Source organism: Chinchilla lanigera, unplaced genomic scaffold (genome assembly GCF_000276665.1).
Source record: "Chinchilla lanigera isolate Chin_1 unplaced genomic scaffold, ChiLan1.0 scaffold00057, whole genome shotgun sequence".
Lineage (NCBI taxonomy): Eukaryota > Metazoa > Chordata > Mammalia > Rodentia > Chinchillidae > Chinchilla > Chinchilla lanigera.
The window spans coordinates 15315951-15341547 of NW_004955458.1; the positions used below are offsets into that span (position 1 = coordinate 15315951).

At 44.2% G+C, this 25597-nt stretch overlaps 1 protein-coding gene across 2 annotated transcripts in view; it reads right to left on the reverse strand.

Moving 5' to 3' along the window:
* Cpm (carboxypeptidase M) overlaps positions 1 to 25597 on the reverse strand; it is a 63971-nt gene that overhangs the window by 19168 nt on the left and 19206 nt on the right. For both annotated transcript variants that reach the window (XM_005397485.2, XM_013520938.1), the window contains exons 2-4: positions 6889 to 6986; positions 380 to 552; positions 28 to 212 (exon numbers count right to left, since the gene is read on the reverse strand). In XM_005397485.2, coding sequence (XP_005397542.1) covers positions 28 to 212; positions 380 to 552; positions 6889 to 6986 — 456 coding nt within the window. The remainder of the gene's footprint in view (positions 1 to 27; positions 213 to 379; positions 553 to 6888; positions 6987 to 25597) is intronic.

Below are 25597 nucleotides of genomic sequence, written 5' to 3' on the forward strand. Positions count from 1 at the left end.
CGGCGCCCCCTCCGCCGCCGCGCTCACCTGGGGCGCCGTTGTCGAACGGGTAGCTGGCCACCAGGGCGCCGCCGTGCAGGTTGGCGGAGAGCACGAAGGGCTCGGCGCGCAGCCAGGCCATGACCGCCCGCGTCTCGGGCTGTCTGGTGGCGTTGTTGTACTCGAAGGCGTCGGGGAAGTTCCTGTTCAGGTCGTACTGGTTGTGGTTCTCCCTTAAGAGAGCGCGCCGTCAGGGCGGACTCGGGCCCGGCCCCTCCCGGCCGCCGCGCCGGGCGCTCCGACCCGCGCCCTCGTGCGGACGCGGCGGGGCGGGCAGTGACCCCGGCCCGAGGTTGGCCCCTTGCGCGCAGGCGCGGCGGCGGCTCCGCCCCGCCCTTACCTCCCGTTGCTGTAGTAACAGTCGGGCTTGCGCACAGCCTCGAACCCGTCGGGGTTCATGGACGGCATGATGTGTATCCGGGTGCTGTTGACCAGCTGGGTGACCTCGACGTCCTTGCCGTATCTGCTCACGAGGTAGTCGATTAGGTGGAGCAGCAGCTCCCGCCCGACAGTCTGGGTGCGAAAGAGAAGAGGGCGCTTTGAAGTCAGAGGCCACAGGGGGCACCCCCGCGGGCCTCTGCGCGTGCTGCAGACGTCGGAGCTCGTGAGGCCGCCGCGGTCGCTCACAGGGCGAGCTGCGGCGTGTTCGCTCGGGGAAGTCAAAACACTCCTTTGTAAGTAACGTACTGGTTTTCCTTGGTGCTGAGCGCAGAACTCAGAATAATTCACTCTTTTAAAAATGAGTTAGAGCAAAGGACCTTTTCATGACAATGTTTTCCATTTGCCTGCCTTCCAGAATTCTTTGTGGAGGAAAGGAGGAATTACGAAGAAAGCAGGGAATTGTAAGGTCCGTGAGAATGCGAGCAGCACATATGAAAACCGTCGCCACGTTAAAAAATTGTAGACTTTAATAAGCATAGTCTAAATAGGTTTCTGAATTCAATATTCTACTTACAAGTTCTCTTGTGCATCTGGGCAATTTTTGCCCTATATATTATTTCTGATTTCCACATTCTCATGTTTCTGAAACATGAGGAATTTGGATATCATCTTCACAATTTCTTGGTATATGTACGTATTATCCATATACTAGTATTTACTTTATATTTTCATTAGATTGCTCACTTTTTGCTTACATTAAAAATAAAATTTTATATCATTGCCACTTTGCTAGAGACATATTTCTAACATACTAGGTAAAAGACTGATTATTAGAACGTAAACTGTATTTTTTTGTTTGTTTGTTTCGAGACAGGGTCTTACTCTGTAGTATAGGCTGGCCTTGAACTCACTATGAAGTCCAGCCTGGCCTCGAATTTATGGCAATCCTCCTGCCTCAGCCTCTCGAGTACTGGGATTACAGGCATGTTCCACCGTGCCCAGCATTAAAATTTAAACTGTTATCTTCACTTAAAATTATCTTCTGTACCACCAAGGACTTGACAATGAAGAACTGTGAGAGATTTTCTTTTATAATACAAGAAATTATTCTCTCACTGCTTTTCTTTTTTCCTTTCTCTCTTCCTCCCTTTCCCGCCTTTTCTTTTCTTTCTTAGCCTGCCTGCCCTCCCTTTCTTCATAATGTCATATCAGACTTTATGAAAAACTTTGAAACCACAGTCAATAAATATATAATCTTTTTCTTAATTTTAGAAATAACTTGATAATTTGTTCTGAGAAAATAGTTACCAAGTTCACCAGATATTTTAGTTGCCCTTCAATTTTTTTTGTGTGTGTGTGTGGTTTTGAGACAGGGTCTCACTATGTAGTTCAGGCTGGCTTTGAGTTCACTTTGTAGCCCATGATGGTCTCAAACTCGCAATGATCCTCCTGCCTCAGCCTCCTGAGTGCTGGGATTATAGGCACGCGCCATCACCCCTGGCTTCCCTTCAGTTTCATTCTTTTAATAAATTTAAATGATTAAATTCATACATCTTATACACATGTTCATTTATATTCATTTAATTTCTGTTATTCTCTTACAGAAACATATGTGCCTACAGTGATGTTTGATAAATATTAATAGCTATTCTGGATAACAGTATTCTGTTTTATTTCCTATTATTTTTCTGGTATCATTTAAAAAATTACAACCTTTGGCATTTTTACAAAAACAATAAAATTGTGATTCTTTTAAGGAAGTATGTAAACAAAATATTTTCCCTTTGTCTCAATATTCTACAGCAAATCAAAGGATAAATAAAATTTCAGGAGATAAAAAATCTTCATTTTTCTGTTGGGCCATATTTGCTGCCTCTGTAACAGTAGGTTCATGCCAAATATTATTCAAATTAATTCTTCTCAACTTTAATATACATGTCCCAAACACTGTCCATGTTTTATGTATAAACTTCCCTCCCTCCCTAATTTTAAGACTTTAGAATTAAGTCTTTGAATATGAAACCTTGGAGAGTTCAAATTTGAAGAAAGAATGTGGTCAAAACAGCCCCCAGCAGCCCAGCCAGCTGGTATTCAGCCTGCCCGCTCCCTCTGTGTGAGGTGCAGACTTCATGAAAGGGTCACTAGCAACAAGCAGCTGAGGGCTGGGCGTGCACACAGCAGCTTTGGGGCCTTTCACGGGCGAACCAAGCGGTCAGTAACATGGCAGCAACCCAGACAGCAGAGAATACATTCTCTATCAGGGTTACTTCCATTCAGCCCACTGGGGATTTGCCAGATACATAAAATGAGTCTAGCCCTTCAAAGATCTTTTATAAACAGTGGGAAATTTTTCAGGAACATTCTACAACACAGGTGGTGGGGAGAAACGGGGAGGGTGCAAAAACTTCAGCTACACTAATGATAGAATCTGTTTTCAAAATGCTACACTGTGATGCAGCTTCTGGGGGAGAATCAGCCTGTCAGGTCTGGGAGGCCGCAATGTTGTGTTACAGATTTAATTCATTTGTCTGACTGCCTAGCTAATCCTGTTCAAATGTCAGCCCTTAGGGGACGTGGCTCGGTGGTAGGACACTTGCCCGATACCAACGAGGCCCTAGATTTGACCCTCAGCACCGTAAAAGGGGGAGGGGAAGCCTGAAGATGACACTATCCAGCATATATTCTCTGTTCCTCCACGCCTGGGACTAGAGCCCTTATCACACTGCACACCTGCACTGTCTAATTTGGGCCACCTAAGGCTACTCACATACGTGATAACTGCCTCACGGACCACCGCTTCCCCACGCCACCACCTAAGCCTCAAAGGCAGAGGTCCTAACCATTTTTCTCTCTTGGGAAAGATACAAAGAACTTGAGGAGTAACCTTTGGAAGGACAAGCTTTACTTTTTTGCTTTGCTTTAACAAATTTGGAACCTCTATCACCTGTTCAATACATAGCCCAGATTACCCACAGTTTCAGATATTATGTCCTTTTGGCTACATAAGCCATTAAAATACCCCTTAAACACAAAAATGTTTAACCATACAAACTGCATCTCATAAACCCTCTCATACCTGGAAGACATACAAAAATCATTTGTCGTTTATCTTTTATTTTTAGTTGAAAAATATGCTCACAATTATCCAGAGAATGTTTTTCCTTTCAGTTTATATATCTGAAATACAATAAGCTCTAAACAAATGCCACCAGATGGGGAATTCTAAATGTGATGTGGATTTTTCAAAAGTCTATGCCCAAATAAACATTCATGATGAAAGTGATTCATTTGATAATTAAGAAACAGAAGCATATTTGTTAAAAAAAAACAACAAAACAAACAAAAAAAGCCCATAGACAAAAGTAAATAAATACCATTATTGCAGTTCAGGTAAACTTAACAAATACATATTGAATACTGCTCCCACAGCTATGGGGACATGGACTCTGAGGTCAGGGGAACTGAGCTGCAGCCCAGGCCCTGACCTGTGCTACGCTTGTTTCTTGGTTAGCTTAACACTATGGGCATCTAATTGTTAAAGCACATAGACATGCCTCCTTACACCTCTTGGATTTTTTTTTTTTTTTTGTCTTTTTAAGACAAGGTCTCAATATGCAGTTTGGACTGGCCTTACGTTCACTTTGTAGCTCAGGCTGGTCTCAAATTTGCAACGATCCTCCAGCCTCAGCCACCCCAGTGGCGTGTGCCACCGGCCTTCCTTTCAGTATCTGTAGTAGAGAAGAATTACACAGCTCTTACCAAAGGAGGGACTGCTCAAGTACGATACTTTTTTGTGTGCAAAATTTGGAAATCGTGGGGTAGAAGACAGATTATAAACAGAGCAAGGAGAACCTGAGAAGGAACAAGGGTGGAGACTGTCCAGGCCACTTTTCAGGAAGCTTGATTTTAGACTGTTGCCTATAGCTTTTTTCTATGAAGCAAGCCAGTAGCAGAATGAGGTTGTGGGGAAGGGCACAAAACTCCCACCCCTAAACAATCTGAGTATCGAGTAAGAGAAAGGCACAGCCCCATGCCGTGGGTGCTGTCACCAGCCCTTCCAAAAGTGACCGGACTTAGGTGTGTCAGTTAGGAGCCTGCATACATTAAACCCAGAAGTGGGGTTTCTACAAGTTGCCATTCTAATGTGTAAAACCAGGGCCTGGATGAACTAGAAAAACACTTGAGAGTCTTATTACAAGGGAAGGTGAACCCTAGGCATCAAAGACTCCTTGTGGGTGCCTTGTCTGTGAGCTCTGCAAGGCGATTCTACAGCCCTCGAGTAGAATTGGATCCTTTTGATCCTGCTGCTGCTCACTGTCATGGATCCACGGTCTCAAGAGCAGAAACTCCCCTGCCCACCCCCCACCCCCACCTCTACCCCCACTCCCACTGAGATGAGGTCCAGGGTAGACAGGAAATGTTTTTATAATGGTGTGGTCAGTTCTGCCCACCATGCTACTCAGTGTGTATGTACCTCCTGTTGGGATTCTCCACATGAAATCTATAAGCTCCTAGAAAATCCATAGACCTTCAAGTCAGAGGTCTAGTTTGTACCCGTTTAGCAAGAAAATGTTCCAACAAAGTTAAGAACCACTGCCCTAAAATGTTAGCTATGCTGCTTTTTAGTAGGACTGAAAGCATTAAAAAGCTTTGCAAAACATTAAAAATGCTTTCAATTCCAAAAGATCCAAGGGAAACAAGGTGTGCTCAGAGTGACTCCTCTGTTCTCATTTAGGGCATCCCTTCCTCTAGCTCCTAATGACAGTAGATACACAAAATCTCAAATTCAGAATGATAAATTTCTTAACAGCCTCATAGAGGCCAGGCACTGCCATCAGCTGGAACACAAAAGGGTACTTGTGCTTCAGATCCCCACCCCAAAACACACTGAGACTTTTCTACCTAATTTCAGTCCTCGACATTCCCAGAATCAGAGAGTTCCAGAGAATCCTGACTTGACAGGGAACAGGACCTACCCAGAGAGAAAGATTCCAGAGATCTGGGAAAGCACATGGAAAGAATAAGCAGATTTGGGGGTGAGAGCAAAGTCTCTTGTTTATATTTAGTAAATTCACTTCTGAGGATTAATTTCTGAGTAGCAGACTACAACCTCTGATATGTCACGAATTAAATAAATAAACTACTGAAGGCAGGAAGTGCCATCTGTCTCTTATTAAAAATAGAATCCAAGGGGCCATGGTCTGATAGACTAGATAGCAAAAAGTAAAGGCAGTCCTGGCTGCTGTGTATAATGGACAGTTGTTTTTACTAAAACCAACTTTGGCCAGACTCCCAGCAGGATGGCCTTTTAAAGAAAACAGTCTGTTGCACTCAAAAATCACAGCTGGGACTTCACCCACCCCAAATCAGGTACAAAAACTTACTCCTTTCTTGGAGGCAGGTGTGTCCCTCCTAGCTCTTAGGACAAGTGGGGCAGTGTGCATAGCCAGGGCAGGCTGTGTGTGTCCAGAAGAGCTTGGATTCCTATAGAGCTTGGGTTTGGGGAGGGTTAAGCCAGGTCAGGAAGCTTAGCACTGATTAGAGCGCATCACCTACACGATGGCAACTCCGGAGTGTTTTGAGAAGTCAGCAGGTTGTCGGATTGGGATATAATTTACTCTGAAATTCCTTGAAGTTAAATGTGTTTTATAGAGGCTGCTCCACATATTCCCATGTAAATTTCCTTTATTATAATGGCTGCGAGCCATCTTTCCTCCCCCTTGGTCGTCGAACTGTATGGAGTCCTAGTAAACACAGGTACTGCAATTGTCGTGCTCTTAAAATATTCTAAGGAACTGAGGCAAGAACGAACAGTGGACACCTTCAGCTATGTGGGCAGAACAGCTGGATGGTATGAGAAGTTAAAGGGTATTTTGCAAAACAAACCAAAACTTGAGTTGATCTCTTCTAAGTGGGAAAAGTGATAAGACACTGTTAAGGAATTTTGAGTATTTCTTGAATGGTAGGTGTCAGAGGACCCTAAATGTGACTGCCTAAATGTGAACATCAAAAATACTGACTTTTCGATGAAAAAGAGTGATGTAATAATTTAAATAGCCAGATGTGAGGCATCTGGAGAGGTATCTGGGACTTTCTGATTGTGATGAGTTCAAACACAATGGAGCTCCTGGGCTGGATCTCCTTAACGCGGAGAAGGAGGTAGGAGAATCAGCGGAGGGCTGGAAGGGATTGGCTGGCAGGAGTTCTGAGCTGAGGGGTTGGGGAATTATTCTTCCATCCCCAAGCACAAAAACAGCTCAGGCCACTCTCCCAGGCCCAACCAAATGTCTTCGTCTCTGGCTCCTAAACGCGCACAGAAGGTCCCAGTGGGAAGTCCGCTCAGGGCCCTGCTTCTTTGCTGCAGTGATGAGTCTTCTCCGTGCTTCCTCTTTAGCATTTACACAGAGCCCAAGAGACCTGAGGGAAGTTTCCCTGGTGACAGCTCAGAAGTTCACACCAGGTACCTACCTCGTCTCCATGCATATTTGCCACGTATTTGAATTCTGGAATCCCAACTCTGTGCTCCTTGGGAAACTGACCAACAACAAGGACCCACAGGTTTCTACCTTTATGGGGAAGAAAAGGAAAAAATAAGTTGTCTCATAAAATGACAGATGAACTCTGCAGGAGTGAGAATAGGAGACTAGCGGTGTTGCTTCTCCCACCGGACTACTGTAACATTTCATGGTGACTTAAGTTCACATGACTAACATTTCCGTGCTTCACATGGTCTTTGTTCACAGCCAGAATTTAAGGAAACTCTTTATATTTAACACAAATAATGTGTTAGAATGCGATTTTTCAAACTTGAGCACTTACTAGGTTACATACCTCTTATTTTTCCAAAAGGTTTATGTATTTTGCTATGAGATTCCAGACCCTCACAGAAACAATACTGCTAAGGTACACAAGTATACAAAGTTATGGTTGACCAGTGACTGGAAGGGAGCCATAGCTTACAGTGCAAAAAAGTAAAAGAAAGAAAAAAAGCAATAGCAATAAAACATTTATTGAGGAAGGAGGTTGTATTTAAGTAAGAAATCTGAACCTTGTATTCAAATGCTGATGTGACTTAGCCTCTTCAACTAACACTGGCCACCTCTGGCCTAGACCAGAGTAGGTGCACAAAAGCCAGAGCACTTTCTTTGACAACCCAGTTCTCTGTCTACTAAAATCAGTGCGTACTTGATGTATGTGAGTTCTTTCAACTAGAAACTACAACCCATCCTGATAATGCCAAGGAAAACATCTAAATCCCAGCTCTGCTGTAGACCGTGATTTGGGCAGGGAAGGGCAGAAATAAGATGACTAACGATTTGGTCTGTGCAGACCTTGCAGTGGTGCTCTGGGCCATATGATCCCAGGTAATCCCTTGTTGTGACCCACGGAGGTGGATTACTAATCAGACTTGACAAATGAGAAAACCAATCTTCAAAAACGTTAAGTAAACCGCTTACAGTCACACTGCCAATACCAGGCTATGATCCGAGCCTCAGAGCCAAGAACTAAACCCTGGTCTATATGAATTTGATTCCAGTATTCCTGCTAACAAAAACTAACGGTCTCTCAAGGGGCTTGAGTAAACATGAAAAAAGTTCCTTTGGATTCTAAAATTGTCTGATGCTGAGTTCAATTCCTGGTACCCACCCCCCGCCCCCAAAATAAATTGCCTGACATTTTAAAATAGAGTTTAAAACTAGGTATCATGGTATGTTTGATATCTATCATGGATATAGAAAGTTCAAATATCCACAATAACTCGGCATTATGTAGAATCAAGAGCCCCCAAAGGGAGTTTAATGGCAACCAGTGGGCTAATGTTAGTGGGTTTTGCAGAATGTCAGATCTGATTTCTTTTTGCTTTTTAAATTTTATTTTGAGAGAAGGAAAAGTTGCCAAGCTAGTTTCAAACTAATGATCCTTAGGCCTCACCATCAGATCCAATTCTTTAAATCAGAGAATCCATAGGCTGGGAAATCCCCCAATTGCCATGAGGAACTGGGGAAGAAGAGATACTGGAGTTGTCTTTTTCACTCTCTACTCATAATTAGAAAAATGTTTTAGGGAAATTAGTCGTGACAGGTGATGCTTTAAATTCAGTAACTGCAGGGGTTCTTGAAAATGCATCTTACCTGACCGATGTTCAGTAGTTGTCATTTGATCATTCACTTATGAAAACCACTATATCCAGTCATCCAACCTGGATTAAACTGGGTCAAGTGCTCTATATCCAGTAAGTATTTTGGGGGCTGCTGGGGAGTGAACTCAGCATGCTAAGTCCTTGCCGGAGCAGTGAGCTATATCCCTAGCCCCTGAATTTCTGATCTAGTGCAAAACAGCATCATACAAACATAATCACACCACTGTGACATGCCTAATCATAAAAATGTGGATAAGCTACTGTTGTAGGTGTACAAAGGTGAAAGGTGAAATGGTTAATTTTTTTCCAAGAAGCGATTATGAAATGCTTTACAGATGGCTCTTCGCACAGAGTTCTAAAGAATGATTTGGGTTTGCCAGCTAGACAAGCACCACTGTCTTTGGTCCTTCCTCACCAGCAGCATCTGATTCACTAGGACCGTCTGTTCCCCTAACAGTATCGATTCTCTGGTCATCTTGAACTTCAATCCAACAAAGTTAACATCTTCATGAGAAACAAGGCAGCAATTTTATGAGTGAGGTGTTAAACTTGGCTCTTTTAGTTTACAGCTGGGGAGTTCTTTTCTGTAACCATGAATGCTTTTGAAGTTAGAATAATGACAAATTTATATAGGGTATGGTCTTCCCTCAGAGGCAAGTGAAAAACCGAATATTATCTCAGCACAGTATTTATCAATTATTGTTTATAACTGTTGAGTCTGCAATAGCTGGCTCCATACATGAAGGTCAGCAACAGACAACACAAACCTTACTTGACATGGGTATGCAATATTATTTAGTTTAAGGAAGGAAATCAAACCAATCAAACCTAAGTAAAGAAGTACACTGTAGGGTAACACAATCCCAATTCAATTCTATGAGTGACTTCGGTGGCACCAAGTCTGAGAATGAAAAACCAACCACTAGCCTGAGAATCCTTTAGGAATGATCAGCCTCTTCAGCTAACACTGGCCGTCTCTGGCCTGGACCACAGTAGGTGCACAAAGGCAAAGTAGTTACTTTTAACAACCTGATTGCCAAAGTAAGGGTAATTTAAGCAAGATTTTTCTTTTATTACCAAGGTTGTAAAGACTACCTTTCTTCCCCAGAATTCAAGTAAATAACAGGTATGCTAAAGCGTTCTGAAGTGCTCTGCCTCTTTTCACTACAAAGTAAATAAAATTTGGATTTCAGATACTTCAGTATCTTTATCTAGTAACTCACTGAGGATTCAACACAAATCTTAGGGTTATGACGTGAGTGTCCAACTGAATTTGCTTGGAGGATCAAGAAAACGTTTATAGTTTAGGAGGATTCACTAAGATGTACAAGACATGGAAGTGGACAATAAGGAGTCCAGGAGGCAATGGGGAAGCTTGGAAAAGAAAGAAAGCTTCAGCAGGCAGAAGTGGGAGGTGTGTCATTCCTGCCCCAGAATCACCTGGGATCCTCGTAAGAGGCTTGCTGAGACCCAGCCTTTATCTACTAAATCAACTCTACGGGTAAAGCCCAAAACATTTAATAAACCCCTTTGGTGCCTTGAAGTTCCTCGAAATTTGAAATCCACTGAGGCTGAGTGAGTGAATGTCAAGACAGATGTGGGAGGCAGTCAGTCTTTAGGTAAAACTGTCTCATTTTACATATAATCATGAACACATTTCTGTTTTAAGAGCTACCCTTCACTACACCTTTTAAAATGGTGCTGCTTTACTATATAAGTGCATTCCCGTCATTCAACTAGTTTCTACTGTTAGGTGTCCAGTAATAAGAATTTTATGTAAATTATGGCATGTTCCTTAAAATCATGTACAGAATTAAGGTTAAAATAGTTTATAATGTAAAAAATCAGAATACAAAATTGTATAACATCACACCAAATAAAATATATTCATTAAAATAAATAGCAGCATAGCATATAAAGCCTTACAGAATGGATGAGTCCCTGTAAGAGCTGGAAGCAGCACATTGCCAGCTCTACAAGATTAAGTGATAGGACGATAAAAGTGAGCATTTTTCACTTTTCTACCTTTCCAGTTATTTTCATTAAAAAAGAACTAAAATACAAAATCCCATCATTCATTAAGTCCAGATGTTATGTACTAAGTACACAGGAGTTTATGCTACTTGATCTTCACCTGGGTGATATCCACAGTTTACAGCAGAGGAAATTAAGTGGCAGAACCAGCATTCAAGTCTAGACCCATCTACTTCTAAAATCTGTGCTCTCCTAGTGACACGAGGCTGCCTCAGTGTCCCCAGAAATACTGCATAGGCAGCTGGGCAAGGCAGCCGGGTTGCATGCTGGGAGTCAGCGTGGAACACCTGACTACGTCTGTATCGAGTTTCAGTGGGACATGCCAAGAGGAAGCAGAGACCCTGCGCAGTTACTGAGATGGAGGTGGCAGTTATTTCAGGAGGCTTGTTGTATGTGTGGTCTGATTCGAGAAGCCCTGGTTCTGAGTGCTGAATCAGCTCTGGTTTTATAGACTTGCAGATTTCTCTGTGGCTTCTTACCAAAACCCTCTGACCTAAGTCACAGGTTGAGGGAGCTCGTCCAATGCACCAAATTTGATTTTCTCCAAGAGCAGTGGGAATAGCAGCACTATCAGCAAGGCTGTTTCCAGGCTGCCCTTACATGGCTTAGCAGTGTGAGCTCCGATTACGAGGTGTGTCCAACAGGTACAGTAAACGTTTCAATTTTAAAAACTTGTTCCAGTAAAAGACACATTGCCATTAACCCCCCTCAAAATCCTCTGGCACTTCAGACACACTTATCCCATCATTCTTGCCACTCTCATTTCTTTACAAGGTGTGATAAAAAGTAAGATGAATGCTGCTGCTGAGTGCCTCCAACAGAAAGGCAGGCGCACAAAAACATTACTGAGTGTCTTCATCCACCTTCTTCACCAGATTTGGAACCATGCAATTTCTGGTTCTTCTCCAGAAGTCAAACAGACCATCTTGAGCCAAAGATAAACATCTTGAACCAAATCAGCCATGGCAGTGCAATGAAAGACACTCATGAAAGAGGACATCCAGAACTGCTTCTCAAAGTGGCCAGAACAATGGGGTAAGTGTGTTTGAAGAGTGGGGTGGATGGTGTTTTGAGGCGATTAATAACAATATTCACTGCAGTAAATTAGAAAAAGATAAACATCGACTGTATTTTTCCATCCCACCTTATATCTTCCTCCAAAATGATCCGTAGACCTGACTAACATTAAACCTTCACTTTTATTACCACACCCACCAAAAAATCATCTCATGTAGTGTACAAATAATGGACGAATCTAGAAGAGCTGGAAATAATACATTGGTTGGTTTAATCAGTCAGTCTCCAAAATCCACTTGCCTTGTGGATGTGAATTATGGGAAAAGAAGTCCCTGATGAGCAGGTCATGAGAAGAATAAAACAAAACCAACACAAGAAAACAAACGTAACAACAAAACGGGGCAAAAATCACAAAGTTCACAGGTTGGCTATGCTTACACAGTACCATTTAGCTGCAAGCATTTTGCAAACATTGATTCATTTAACAACTGTAGGTGGTTAGGTATCAGAACTGTCCTTTCACACAGGAGAAAAAGTCTTCACCTAATAAAACAGTGGTTCTCACAGTGTGGTTCCAGGAGCAGCAGCAGGATTACTACCTGGGGAGTAGTTGGAAATGCACATTCTCACGTCCCCGCTAGACATACTGCCCAGAAACTCTGGACATGGGACCAGCAGGCTGTGTTTTAGTAAGCGCTCGAGTTGCTTCTCATGCTCAAGAAAGTTAAGAGCCCCTGTCGCAAGAGCTGGGTCGTTTATCCGTTGTGTCTCTGTTCTTCACCACTATGCTACCTTGCTAATCACCTAGGAGATGGAAAATATATAAAAAAAAAAACAACAACGAAGAAAAGAGTCAAAGAAATGTGAACTCAGGAATCAAGTGAGCTGTTAAACTTGGCTCTTTTACTTTACTTCTGGAGAATTCTTTTCTATAACCATTCATGCTTTTAAAGTTAGAACAATGACAAATTTACATAGAATATGGTCTTCCCTCAGAGGCAAGAGAAAAACCGAATTATCTCAGCACAGTGTTTATCAATTGTTAGTTATAACTGTTCAGTCTGCAATGGCTGGCTCCATACATGAAGGTCAGCAACAGACAACACAAACCTTACTTGACATGGGTATACAATATTACTTACTTTAAGGAAGGAAATCAAACCAATCAAACCTAAGTGAAGAGATACTTTGTGGGGTATCTAACTTCTGTTGTGGATATTTTTTTCTTCCTTCCTACTGAGGAGAATGGGAAGAAGGCAGCAGTGGGGGTACAATGAGGATAGGCTGAGAAGGTATAGACACTGTTGCCTTTTAGTTCTGCCTGATTAGCGTTAGGTCCCAATTGCCCTCCGTGGAAGGACCCCAGGGAATCCTCCTCGGTTCGGTGGGCCGAGGCTGTGAGATTGTCTGCTCGCCCCATCTTTGTGTTGTTCTCCCCGAGGCTTCCCTGGGTTTTGTGCCACTTCAGATTCTATGAATTCTTCCCAAAACTAATTCTGAGAATTTTTTCCAGATTTCTCTGACTCGCCTATCTCTCTCACTTCAGAATATTTCTATCAAAAAGAGTATTCTGATAAAATGGCATCGTAAGACTTGTCCCTGCAAAGCACGTGGCCTCTTGGTTGGCTGCAGAGGGCGAGTCTTTCATGTGGGTGAGTCCTCCTTAACCTTGTCAGCCTTGCTGAACTGTCCTATTCTGCTGCCCCTGGTGCCCTCGTGGTGGCTCAGAAACACCCACCTGGGCTTAGGTCACCTTCCTCGTAAAGACCTGCACCATAGATTTATTACCAGTGCCTCTTGAGCTCACACACATTATGTAACTTGCTCTGGCCAATGAAATGACATGTGTCATTTTGGGGCAGAAGTCAGTCAAGGCATAGCTGCCATTTCCCCCACTCTGTCACAAGCCAGCAATGTTTTCCAGCTTGGGTCCTTGGGGCAATGACAGCCAACAGAGTGACAACCAATGATGGACCTGTAAGGTGTGGTTTAAATCCGTATAATGCAGTTATATAGTATTGGCATGGTGGGTCTTTTCTTTACGTGTATCAGTGTAGTCTGTCACTCCTGGTTTCCATAACCAACCCAACTTCATTATACTTTCTGCCAACACCAGTGCCCTTTCAGAAGAGATTGGGCATGTGGGGGGAATGGCCTTTTCAGACATTGGTGACCAGAACCAGAAGATTTTGTACAGGTGATCCAAACTTCAGAAACTTTATTTTAAAACTACTCAACCCAAATGATCAACTTCTAAATATGTTATATAGTTTTTCTTTTGTACCACTGAGCATAGAGATACACAATCCCTTGCTCACAGGAACTATGCAGTTTATACCTAAATATCTGAGGGTAATAGACAGCCAAAAATAAGTATTATATGAATGCACTAAAATACCATACTAAAAGAGAACACCATATTAAGACATTTCTGGCAAAGCCCATCTCTTGGAATTGTTTCCTGGGTCATCTTATTGTACCTACCTGTACCATCACATAATATTTGTATGTAGACAAACATTATTCCAGAACTGAAATAATGCTCTGAATTCTAGTAAAGCTGGGCATGAACAGAGACAAAAGGACAACAAAAGGACCTAAATAATTGCCAGGTTGCAGGCAAAACAGGCCTATCCCAAGCAAGGTGTAGGGGTTGATTGACTATGTCAACCTGAGAAGTTTAGAAGCATAAATAAACTTGGCTCAGCAATTGGCTCGGCAATTCTACACCCTAGGGTGGATCACCACCAGATAATATAAAAGGGAGATGAAGAAGGACAGAGGAACTTCCATTCCCTTTGGAGGAGCTCCAGTCTTCACCTTCAGCTTGGACTTTGTCTCCTGGCTTCTAGTGCAGACTCTTCAGCTTCCACCTTGGATCCTTCAGCCTTCTGTCGCAGACTCATCGGCCTCCTCGGATGGACTTGTATGGAACTCTGCAGTGAACTCCAGACCCTGGACTGATTCCTTCGGTCTTCAGTGTGCAGACACCCCTCTGCACGCTTCCCCATACAACTCTCTGGCTGACCGTCGTAAGCCAATCTTGTGATTTCTTATTATTTGTACATCCCGTGTTATAGCTGTTTCTCCAGTAAAACCCCTGACTGATACACAGGGTGAGCAGAGGAGACCAAACAAGGATGGTCTAAACAAGGCCCTACAAAATGGTAACTGGTAACCTGCTGGAGCACGAGCCTGCCTGACTTTAGGAATCAGAAACAGGATAGCAGAGACTTTGGCTAAATCACAGATATGAGACCAAGCTGAAAGCAGCAGTTAGCACTGTGGCCTGTGATTGCAGCCTTGCTGGGTTAAATGTCGGAGCTGACCATTTGTAAATCCTGGTATAAATTTGAAAAAGATCAGGTACATGTTCCTTGTATAAGCACTCGTCTTGTACAGAAATAGCTCATCTTCGCATTTATTCACTCAGCAAATACAGATGCCTCTCCTGAGACCGGCATTTGATAGCTGAAACAAATGCAGGTCTCCGAGCCTACTGTCCTGAAAAGCACTAGTTGGCCAGTTTGGCCATCACTTTCATTACTAAAAACGTGAAGTACAAATGAAGGGTAACCTTTGGTGAACTTCCTACTGTTCGGGGGATCACCACTCAGCTATGAACAGGGTCCCATGCTCCACTGCTGCTCATGCAGCAGCTCCCGTGGCTCGGAGAGAGAACCACACCTTCAGCGGCACATCAGGCCTCTCTTGATCTGCCCATCCTGTCTGGAGCTCCAGCACAGTCCCACGCGCCAGGCTCCGCACTCTGCAGTACGTACAGTTTCCAAAGGAGCCAACCTCGGGCCTGCCAGCTTCGCGTGTGCTCGCTCTTCTGCATGGACAGTCCTGAGTCCACCGATCTAAGTGGCCCACTTGCATGTTTTCAAGACTCAAGTCGAACGCTTCTCCCGTCTAACACCCTCTGACCCTATCTTTCTCTGAGTTAAACACTTCCCCTTGAATTCTCATAGCAGTAACTCTGCAAACCCTTTCGTAACACCTTTTAAACTGCATAGTTCCTGTAAGCAAGGGATTGTGTATCTCTGTGCTCAAAGAATTCATGATAGTCCTGGCCTTATATAATAGATGATCAATAAATGTTAAATTAATAAATGAGTGGCTAAACTAACAAGCAAACCAGAAGAAGTACACTTGGAGCTGGGCGTCACCCCTAGCTTGCAGAGTAGATGGAACTGTTTTCTAGTGCTGATGGAAAAGTTTGTGGCTAGTGCACCAAGGTCCCATCCTGGGTGAGCTCTGGAAAAGCCTGTTTTCTAGATCAGTTCCAGAGCAGATGAATCTTCTTGAAGTATTTCCGCATAAGAGGGTGCTGAGTTCCAAACCAAATATATGTCTTTAAGTTAGAGTCTTCTGACATTCTGGGGAGACAAGGATTGTTTGCTTACATATTTATCCCCAGTGGCATTTCTGTTTTGATATCATACCCAAGAATGCAGGTTCTGTTTGTTTGGTTTTTTTCTTGAAAAGGTGAATGAGGACATTTGGGGATTTCAATTCCTGAATCAGAGACATTTCCATTTTTAATTGAGAAAAGGAGAGAACCCCCACACACAAAGATGCATCAGGTTGGAGTGCATTTTTCTTGTCTTTTTGATGTAAACATGAAGACTTCCAGAGAAGAGGGCAGCCTCTCCCATTAATCAGCCACAGTCAGCACAGGAAGATTGTAGCAACTTCTCCTGTCTTCCTCCTCTTGCAAACCTACCTGCTGTGCGCCTCGCACTCTATTCCCAGGTCAGGCTGATGCACCTGTTCCCCTTCCTCTAAGCATTTTAAATGTTACAAAAGTACAAGAAGTATTTTTTAAATGGAGTTTTAAAAACTAGACATAATTCTCATGGCCCCACCACCATAATTCCTCTATGTTCCCTTGTAGTCTTTTTTTTTTTTTTTTTTTAAAGTTGTTTTCAAATCCCCAAAGTGAAGGCCTCTAGAGGCGTCATACTATAAAAAGCTAAGAACTTTCCTTTTTGTCCCTTGGGATAGGTCAGTATAATCAGATGAGCTTTTAGAAGGACAGCACAGCAATAATAAAGCAAAATTGTATGTTAAAGTACAGGCAAGTACATTAAGAAATTTCTTAAATATTATTTAAAAACTTTTTAGTTGTTTTTTTTTGGTGCTAGAGAGTGAACCCAGGGACTTTCACACATGCAGAACACACCCACCACCGAGCCACACCCCCAGCCCCTTAAAAGTTATTTTTAAAAATGCAGTTATTATAGCTAGCACTAAACATTTATTGTCCTCTTGGGGTTTCTCTTTTACAGTACGTTGGGGCTATTCGGGGTCAGCACTGGGGCTGTGATCCTTCCCGTCACACTGGCGTGCTCATTTCCAGCAGTACCTACGGATGTCACACGGCCATAATTTACGATGAGGTTAATTCTGAACCGTTTGCCCCACAACAAGACATTGTTGGATGCCTGCTTATCCTTAATTTGTTACTGCCACAGAGAACTCACCTTTCAGTGGCAAGGAGTAACAGGAACGTGTTTACAGGTTTCCCCATCAGCTGCTTTGGAGACGCATTACTTTGAGGCCTCCTGCGAAGAGACTTCTGTGTACAGGGACACACGTGGAGGCCAGAGGCAGGCTGCTCGGTAGTAGAAGGTCTGAAGCTGCCAACATGAGGTTCCTTCAAGGACCAGGTTTGACCAAACCCTGGACATTCAATGGCTTCACAAAGTATTACTGTTCTCACTAGTATTACTGTTCTAACTTTTAAATGGTACAACGGTTTGGTGAGGACCAGTATTTCAGGGCACACTATCTACCTCCCAATAGCACTTGAGATTTCTTAGATGACATGCAGCTCCTTTAGTGGCACCTTAAAGAATGATAAAATGCAAGATTCCAGAACCAACCTGCCAAGGTTTAAAACAAGCTCCGTCACTTGTTAGCTGTGAAATATCAGGCAAGTTGCTTAATCTGAGTGAATCAGTTCTCAACACCTCATGGGGTTATGTTACCTCATTTAATCCTCACACGCTTTAACAACACTGCCAGAGGGCTGGGGATGGGGTTCCGTGGTGAGCCTTTGCTTAGTATGCACGAGATCCTGGCTTCAATCCCCTGTGCCACAGAACAAAAACAATACACAAAACAAAACAAAAAAAGACAAAACCGAAAAACAGGGCTAGAAATAGAGTAAGCACACCTTTGTTGGAGAGCCCGATGTGCTCAGCTGGCTGGTGGCAAACCATGTGCCCTAGCAGATGATGCAGTGTCAGCGCAATTAAAGAAAAACTTAAGCTATAAACAGCATAGGAATAGAGACCCCATGCCAATAGTCAACAGATATGTGTTCCACAAGACCCGCAGGCCACTTTGGGTAGATTAGCAGTCACTAAAGTTAAAAAATAAATAAATAAAAAAAGAGAGGCATGGTACACATGCCTATAATCCCAGCCTCTTGGGAGGCTGAGGCAGGAAGATCGCAAGTTTGAGCCCAGCCTGGTAGTTTCGTGAGACCCTGTCTCAAAAACAAACAAACAAGAAAGGCCTAAGGATGCAGCTCAGTAGTAAAGCATTTGTCTCGTGTGTGTGAGGCCCTCAGTTCAATCCCCAGTACCAAAAAAAAAAAAAAGAAAAAAAAAAAGGAAAGGAAAGAAAAGGAATGTGGATTCAGAAGTAGCTGGGTCTATTTAGAGAAAACATGTCCTTCAAAATGTCTTAACACAAAACTGTCACAAAAACAGATACTACCCAACAGAGAGTGAATTTGTGTCTTTAGGTGTAAGGCCTGAGTCTCACTCAGAATCCTGAGGGCATAATGCCAGAGACAGTGCCCAACCCAAAAGCAGCATGCTCACGTCGCTCGGAGGGCAAGGCAGGGTGCCAAGTCACCTCTGCTACTGTGTTGGATCATTAACCACAAACATGTCTTTCACAACATTTTCTTACATGGCCAGTTTCCAAAGCAACAGAGGCCATCACATGATTTTAACGATCTCAATGCTAATGAGGCTGGAAACCACGTGAAGAATTTTTAGTCTGGCTGTTGTGCAGAGACTCCAACTCATCCTTGTAAGAGGGCAACCCAAACACTTGCACACAAGGAACTGGTTCATTAGGAATCAATTAGTGACATAAAACTAGTTCAATATGAATTGGCCAGTGTCAGCAAGAAGCAGGGGTGGTGTCCTAGATCATGACTAGCGACAGACACTGCATGCAGCAGGTGAGCCCTGATTTGATAACGGGAGAAATGAAGGTTGTGAAAGGAATTCTTGGAAATATTGGAAAACTTCAAAATGCACTATGGTATTGGACATTATTGAATAACTATTATTATTCTTAGTTTAATGACAGTGCACTGTGACTTGGTGAGAAGAAGTCACACTTAGATGATGCATACTGGAGTGTTTCGGGATGATGTGGCGTGCTATTCACCAACTCTACTGGTTCAGTACAATCAACAGACAAAGCTCATGAGAGAGAGAAAGCCCGTGTGGCCGAAGATCCATATAGGGGGTCTATATGGATCTATATGAAGAACGTGTGGGTATTTTACTATTTTTGTATTTTTTCCCATAAGGTTGAAAACTTTCAAAATAAAAAGTTGAAAGCAGCAACAAAACGAGAAGATAAGCCACAGGCTGGGAAAAAAATATGTGCGAAAACCCCATCTGGTTAAGGACTATTATCCAAAACTCAGAACTAAAACTCAACAGCAAGAGAATAAGCCACCTAGTAAAAAGTGGGCAAAAACTTTGACATCTCACCAAAGAGGATCTACAAATGGCAAGCAAGCACATAAAAAGATGCTTCTGTATCACCCATGGTCAGGAAAAGGCAAACTTAAGTGAGAGACCACTGCTGTGTACCTGGGACTCCACCAGTATCAAAGGGGCGAGAATGTGGAGCAAAAAGAACTCTCATTCATTGCAAAGTGGTGCGGCCACTTTGGAAGACATTTGGGAAGTTTCTTATGAAGCTAAACCTACTCTTACCAATGATCCAACATTCACATTCTTTGTTACCTACCCAATGGAACTTAAGAGTATATGCACATAAGAGCCCATAAAAGCCGGCAGTGAGTATTTACAGCAGCTTTACACATAACTGCCAAAACTTGGAAGCACCTAAGATTTCCTTCAGTAGATGAATGGATAAACTGTGGTACAGATAATGGAATATTACCATTAAAAGGAGGTGAGCTATCAAGCTGTGAAAAGACATAGAGGAAACTCAAATACCTGATACTCAGTGAAAGAAGCTCTCGTCTGAAAGGCTACACTGCGCATGATTCCAAGTACGTGACATCCTGAAAGAGGGAGACCGGTGGAGGTGATAAGAAAATCAGTGGTTTCCAGGTGGTAGGGAGGATAGACGGATGAAAAGCTGGTACAAGGAGAGTTCTGAGGGCAATGAAACCGCTTTGTGGGGTGGAATAGTGGTGGAGACATCCACCATGCATTTGGCCAAACCCACAGAAAGTACAGCACCGAGAGTGGCCTCACCACGTGGACGACACTGAGAAGGAAGCTGAAGGTAGACTCTGGACTTGCGCGACGACGATGTTCCCTGCAGGTCCATCAGGTGTAAGGAAGGGTCCACGCAGAGGGGAACGGGAGGCTGTGCATGTGTGGGGACAGGGGTACCACGTGGGGATTCTCGGCACCTTCCTTTCAGCGTTACTGAGACCTTACAGTGCTCTTAAACCTGCTCCGAGAAGAAAGCCCTCAAAAAGCTGTTGAGGGAAAAGGCTTTAAAAGGCAGAGGTAAGAGACCATGCCCTAGTCTACTGGTCTTTTTAGAAGTGGGAGCAGCGTCATGAAAGGTCAGGGTTCTCACTGGAAAGGTAAAGAGCCATGAGTGGGGAGACGGGCCAAGGAATTGTTAGGGTGCCTCCTCCTGATGGAAACCCAAAACTAAGGAACGAAACCAGAGAAGGAGTGAAGTTACTGTGTAATCTGACTAACATATAGTTAAGCACATGAGCTTTATTAAATTGTCGCATATTTTTGTGAAGAAAAATTGTCTTGACACAACTGTGAATGTTAACTAAAGGCCATACATTTTTAATTTTTATTACAACCAGAAAAAGGCACAAAAGTATTACATAACTATGTGGTTTATGTGACCATGTAGCATTGTGGTCACTAAGTCATTAATTTAGCAAGAGCAAAATGATTCCTATGAGAATGAAGGAGTCAGGTGTGGGGGCATGTGTCTGTCATCCCAGCTAGCAGGAGGCTGAGACAGGAAGATTGCTTGTGCTTAGAAATTTGAGGCAGCCTGCACAACACAGTAAAACCCTGTATCAGAGAGGAAAAAGGATCAGTAAAGGTGAGTGTTGGGCAATTTTAATCATGACCTCCATATACACTTTAAGATGGGTTTTGGGTGAAGGGAAAATGTGAGTGGTGCGAATGATTCTGTCTACCTCAGTTTGATCTACACCCCTTTGGTCCTTGGCGGGAACACAGCAGCAGGACTGTTAGCACAGGAGTGAAAGGCGATGTGAGGGGCAGGTGTTGGGGCCCCTGTGAGAATGGGCGGGCTGGAGAGGCCGGGGCTGCCGGAGTGCTCAACACACGGGCTACGCTACGCAGCTGAATAAAAGTGTTGAACCCAGGCTCTGCATCCCTTCTTCCCAAATCTCAAGTGACGCTCACCAGTCTGAACTGCTGACAAGACAGACAGCTACGAACAACAAGCACGCAGTGTCACTGCTCTGTAATTCTAGAGAACTTGAACCAGGGGCCAGGGCGAGCTAGTCTGTGTACCAAGGTAGCACGTGAAGCTTATTATACCTACAGTTACGAAGTCAATCTAAATATTTACTAAGAATGATATAAAAAAGAACTCTCCCAGGCATTCACAGCACTGTAACATCCTACCTGCAAAAACTATCAGCAGGTTACTGAAGCTGATCACAGACGCCAACAGTGCTCTCTGCACCACTAACAGTGATCGCTCACAGAGGGGGATTACAGGGTGAGCTGCGTTTGCAGGAATGCTGTTGCTTTCGGTCTTTGCGGGTTCACTAAGACTTTGATTATTAGGATTACAGAGGAGTAGAAATATTTTGGTAATGTCAGAGTCCTGGAATCAAAGGAAGAACTCAAAGATTTCAGGTAGTCATATCTGCTCACAAAACTGACATCTAATATAATTTCTACACAAGACAAGTATTTTCATCCTCATTTTACAGAAGAGGAAATAGGCTCAGGCAGCCAGGGCTTTGGCCTGGGTTTGGTTTGTTTTCTTTAAGGTTAATGTTTCTCCACCCATCGATGGCAGATCTTCCTCTGGTGCCACCTCACACGTCACAGATGTTTCACCTTCTCAGGACAAAAGACTTGAGGCATCTAACTCCCAAACAAACAAGCACTTCGTGTCTGTGTCCCTCTGCCACCCCACAAAAGCAGTAATTAATAAGGCATTTGTCAATAGCGGCAGGAGACGTGCCAGTGAGGAGCTGCTTTCTGGAATGTCTCTACTGCTTTGAGGACTAAGTGCGTAGAATTTAAAGCCAGTGTTATCTGTCCAGTGATCCTACGCACACTTGACAAACAACCCTGAGTTTATTTGGAAACCCGTCACTCCCCTCAGCCTTTCTTAGGCTGTGCAGTTGCACGGCCTGATCACGTCTCTGCCAAGCTGAAGACCGCAGCCTTCGTAACGCCGTCTCATGCCACGCCTGCAGCTCTGCTCCATCTGTCTAAAGGGGACACTGAACGTTGAGGCTCTGAGCTGCCTGTCAAGTGGACACAAGGTTACATGGCCAGCCCTACTGAAGTCTGTGAAGTTTAGGGTATTTTTGTTGGTTTTTTTCAGTACTGAGGCTTGAACCCAGAGAGCCACACTGCCACTGAGCAATATCCCTGATCTTTTTTTCTTTTGATCTCACTAATTTGCCCAGGGTAGACTCAAACTTGTAAGCCTCCTGCCTCAGCCTCCCGAAAACCTGGAATTGCAGGCTTGTGCCACTGCGTCTGACTCCTCTGAAGCTTTTACGGTCAGAAAATCTCTCCCTCCCAATTCCTCAGCTTCACCTAACACTGATTATGGAATTAGTTTGCCTCTCAGATCAGCTCCTTCCTGAAAATGTGAGTTGAGAAATCCTATTTCAGAAGAACATGAGGAAATGCCGCTGTGAGTGGGCCGCCTGAGTGCACGCGCCTACTAAAGCATAGCCCAGCCTCACCTCAGCTGTGTTCATTTCACCAACAGCGCACGCCCTGCCCATTTCACCAGGGGCGGGAGGCAGGCAGGTCACATTGTGCCCTGCTCACTGCCAAACTGTTCCCAAGAAAAGCGAGCCACAGGCCCTGTCCTAACGCCTAGCTTTGATTTCATGCATACAGGACGTGATACGAGTCAGGCTTCTTGAAAGGTAGCTATTTCTCCATAGGCCATAACTCAGAAACAGCTGTGGTTTGTCTCTAACCCACTGGGACAATTAGAACTTTTACTCTTTATTTGCCGGACAGGGGCCACCGTTACTGTTTCTGACGGCGTGACTCCATTTTCCTCAGCTAAGAATCTAAGCAATGCATAGACAGGGGCTTTACTTTATGTCTTCTATTTCACTTCCCCATGCTCAGCCAAACGCTTGGGCTCAGACAGTGAGACAGATTCTTGGGGGAGGAGGAGCAACGAGGTTTGCAAGGGCGTCCTCATTGCTCAACGCGACAGCAATAGAATTACTAATAGGGTGGTATCTCCCGGCCGCCCAGCTGTCCTGCGGAATTAGATGCGCTCTTTACGGCCGCAGTGAGGTATTACTCAAGCCACTCTCTCGTCGAACACACCTGTATACAGGCACGAGACAGCATGATGGAGGCCGGGAGAGGGGCCTGGAGCAGTTTTAACCACAGCTTTTGCATTTGGGTGGACAGAAACAAGCAGGAGCGGAGGATGAGCCAGGGTGATAGTGTCATGTCTTGACTTCTGTCTAATGGAGTTCAACTTCGATAGACCAGAATTGGGTGGCATTGGCCCTTCTTGTTCTGGTTTTTTTTTTTTTTTTTTGTCTTTTTGAGACGGGTCTTGCTATGCAGTTCAGGCTGATCTTGAGCTCACTTTGTAACCCAGGCTGGCCTCGAACTCGAAACGATCCTCCTGCCTCAGCCTCCTGAGTGCTGGGATTACAGGCATGTGCCACCATGCCTGGCCCTTCTTGGGTTTTAAAACATCTCTCATGATAGACCTGAGAGAGATTTGAAAAATCTATAATTGCAAGCATCGAATGAGATTTTTGCATTTGTGCATGCTTTTCTTTTAAACACAGATGATACCTATAGTATATATTCTATACTGTGAGTTTAATCATTTTCAAATAATTCTTGGCTCTGATTTACAGTCCCACTAATGTCCAGAGTACAGCAGGTCAGCAGCAGACTAGGTCAGCAGCATCTCTGTGCTTCTTACAAGTATATCTCTGCAGCATATACAGCGTAGCAAAATTCCCAAGGCATTTGTTAAAAGAGCAAACTCCCGGGATCCACCTAGAACAGGAATCTCCAGGCATGAGTTCAAGAGTTCGCGCACTCCCAGATACGCCAGTTGACTCTAACCCATATCATTAAAACAAAACACAAAACACAAAACACAAAAAACCCCAACTCTTTCAGCAGGAGTGGTGGTGCATGTCTGTAATCTCATCACCTTGGGAGGCCAAAGCAGGAAGACTGCAAGTTCACACCCAACCTGGGAAAGTTAGCAACTTAGCAAGACCCTGTCTTAAACAAACAAACAAACAAACAAAAAGCAACAACAACCCCCCCACACAAACAAAAAACAAGGGGGGCTGAGGATGGCTGGGTTCAATCCCCAGTAGCACACGTACAAAGAAAAATAAAACTTGCAGGTGTTCCTGGATTCACTCCCCAGTGCTACAAAAAATAGTACCAGGAAACCCCACCAAATCCTTCAGTGACATAAAATATGCAGAGAGTGCAGTGCAGTACACCGAACCCCATACAGTGAGCACACAGACTACAAGCTACAAGGAGGTGCACACAGCCCCTGCGGACTCTCCTCCTGAACACGCACACGTCCGGCAGCACCCTCGAAGGCCCTGTCCAACTTGTAGGTGCAGCAGGTGCAGCCCCTAGCGTGAAGTCACTGCTACCTGTGCGCGTGTTGGTCAGTCCTTTTACACCTGTGTGCCAGTCCAGCCTGGGACGCAGACCACACTGAAACCCCTAGCAGCTCGAGCCCAGCACCCCCTGCGGCCCGTCTCAGAGCTGCAGCCACTCTTTCTCAGCTGTCTGCCCCCAGGCCGACCTCACGGGCGCCGCTCCACTCGCTGCAGCTGAAGACCCGGCTGGCAGCGCAGATGGCCCGGAGCAGCGCCTGCCTTTCCATTCTTAGGAGGCTCCTTCTAGGGTGGTCTGATTAACCGTGGAGGCATTGTACATATCTTTTCCTGACACGGGTTTTTCTGCTTTGTCTCCTGAAGGTTCAGCAGAGTGTAATTTATTCCTGAAGTAGCCCCTTGGCAAGTAGCATTAGCATAGGGTTTGTGCTGCTCTAGAGCCAGAGAACTTGGTTCCCAGCCTAAATTTTGCTATTTTTGCCTGACCCGGGACTCCTTACTGAACTCTCTGGAGCCTGTTTCCTCATGTGTAAAATGATGTTTGTCACAGCACCTTGTCCCCACATGGGGTAGAAGGAGTGAAGGAGCTATATTCGAAAAGCACTGAGAACAGGGACTGGCACGCACTGTCTGAGAAGTGAGCTGGTCTTTCTAAGCTCAGTGTCACAGACACGAAGCGATAATTTTGGGTCCAGTGCCAGGGGAGGAAGGCACTGTGGTGACTTGGGTGGGTCAGCTCTGAGCTGTTCCCTCACCTCCTTTAAAGAATTCTCTGATCAGGTGTGGTGGCGCACGCCTGTAATCCCAGCACTTGGAGTCTGAGGCAGGACTGCTGCAAGTTCAAGGCCAGCCTGAACTGCATAGCGAGACCCTGCCTCAAAAAAACCCCAAACACTGTATTAAGAATT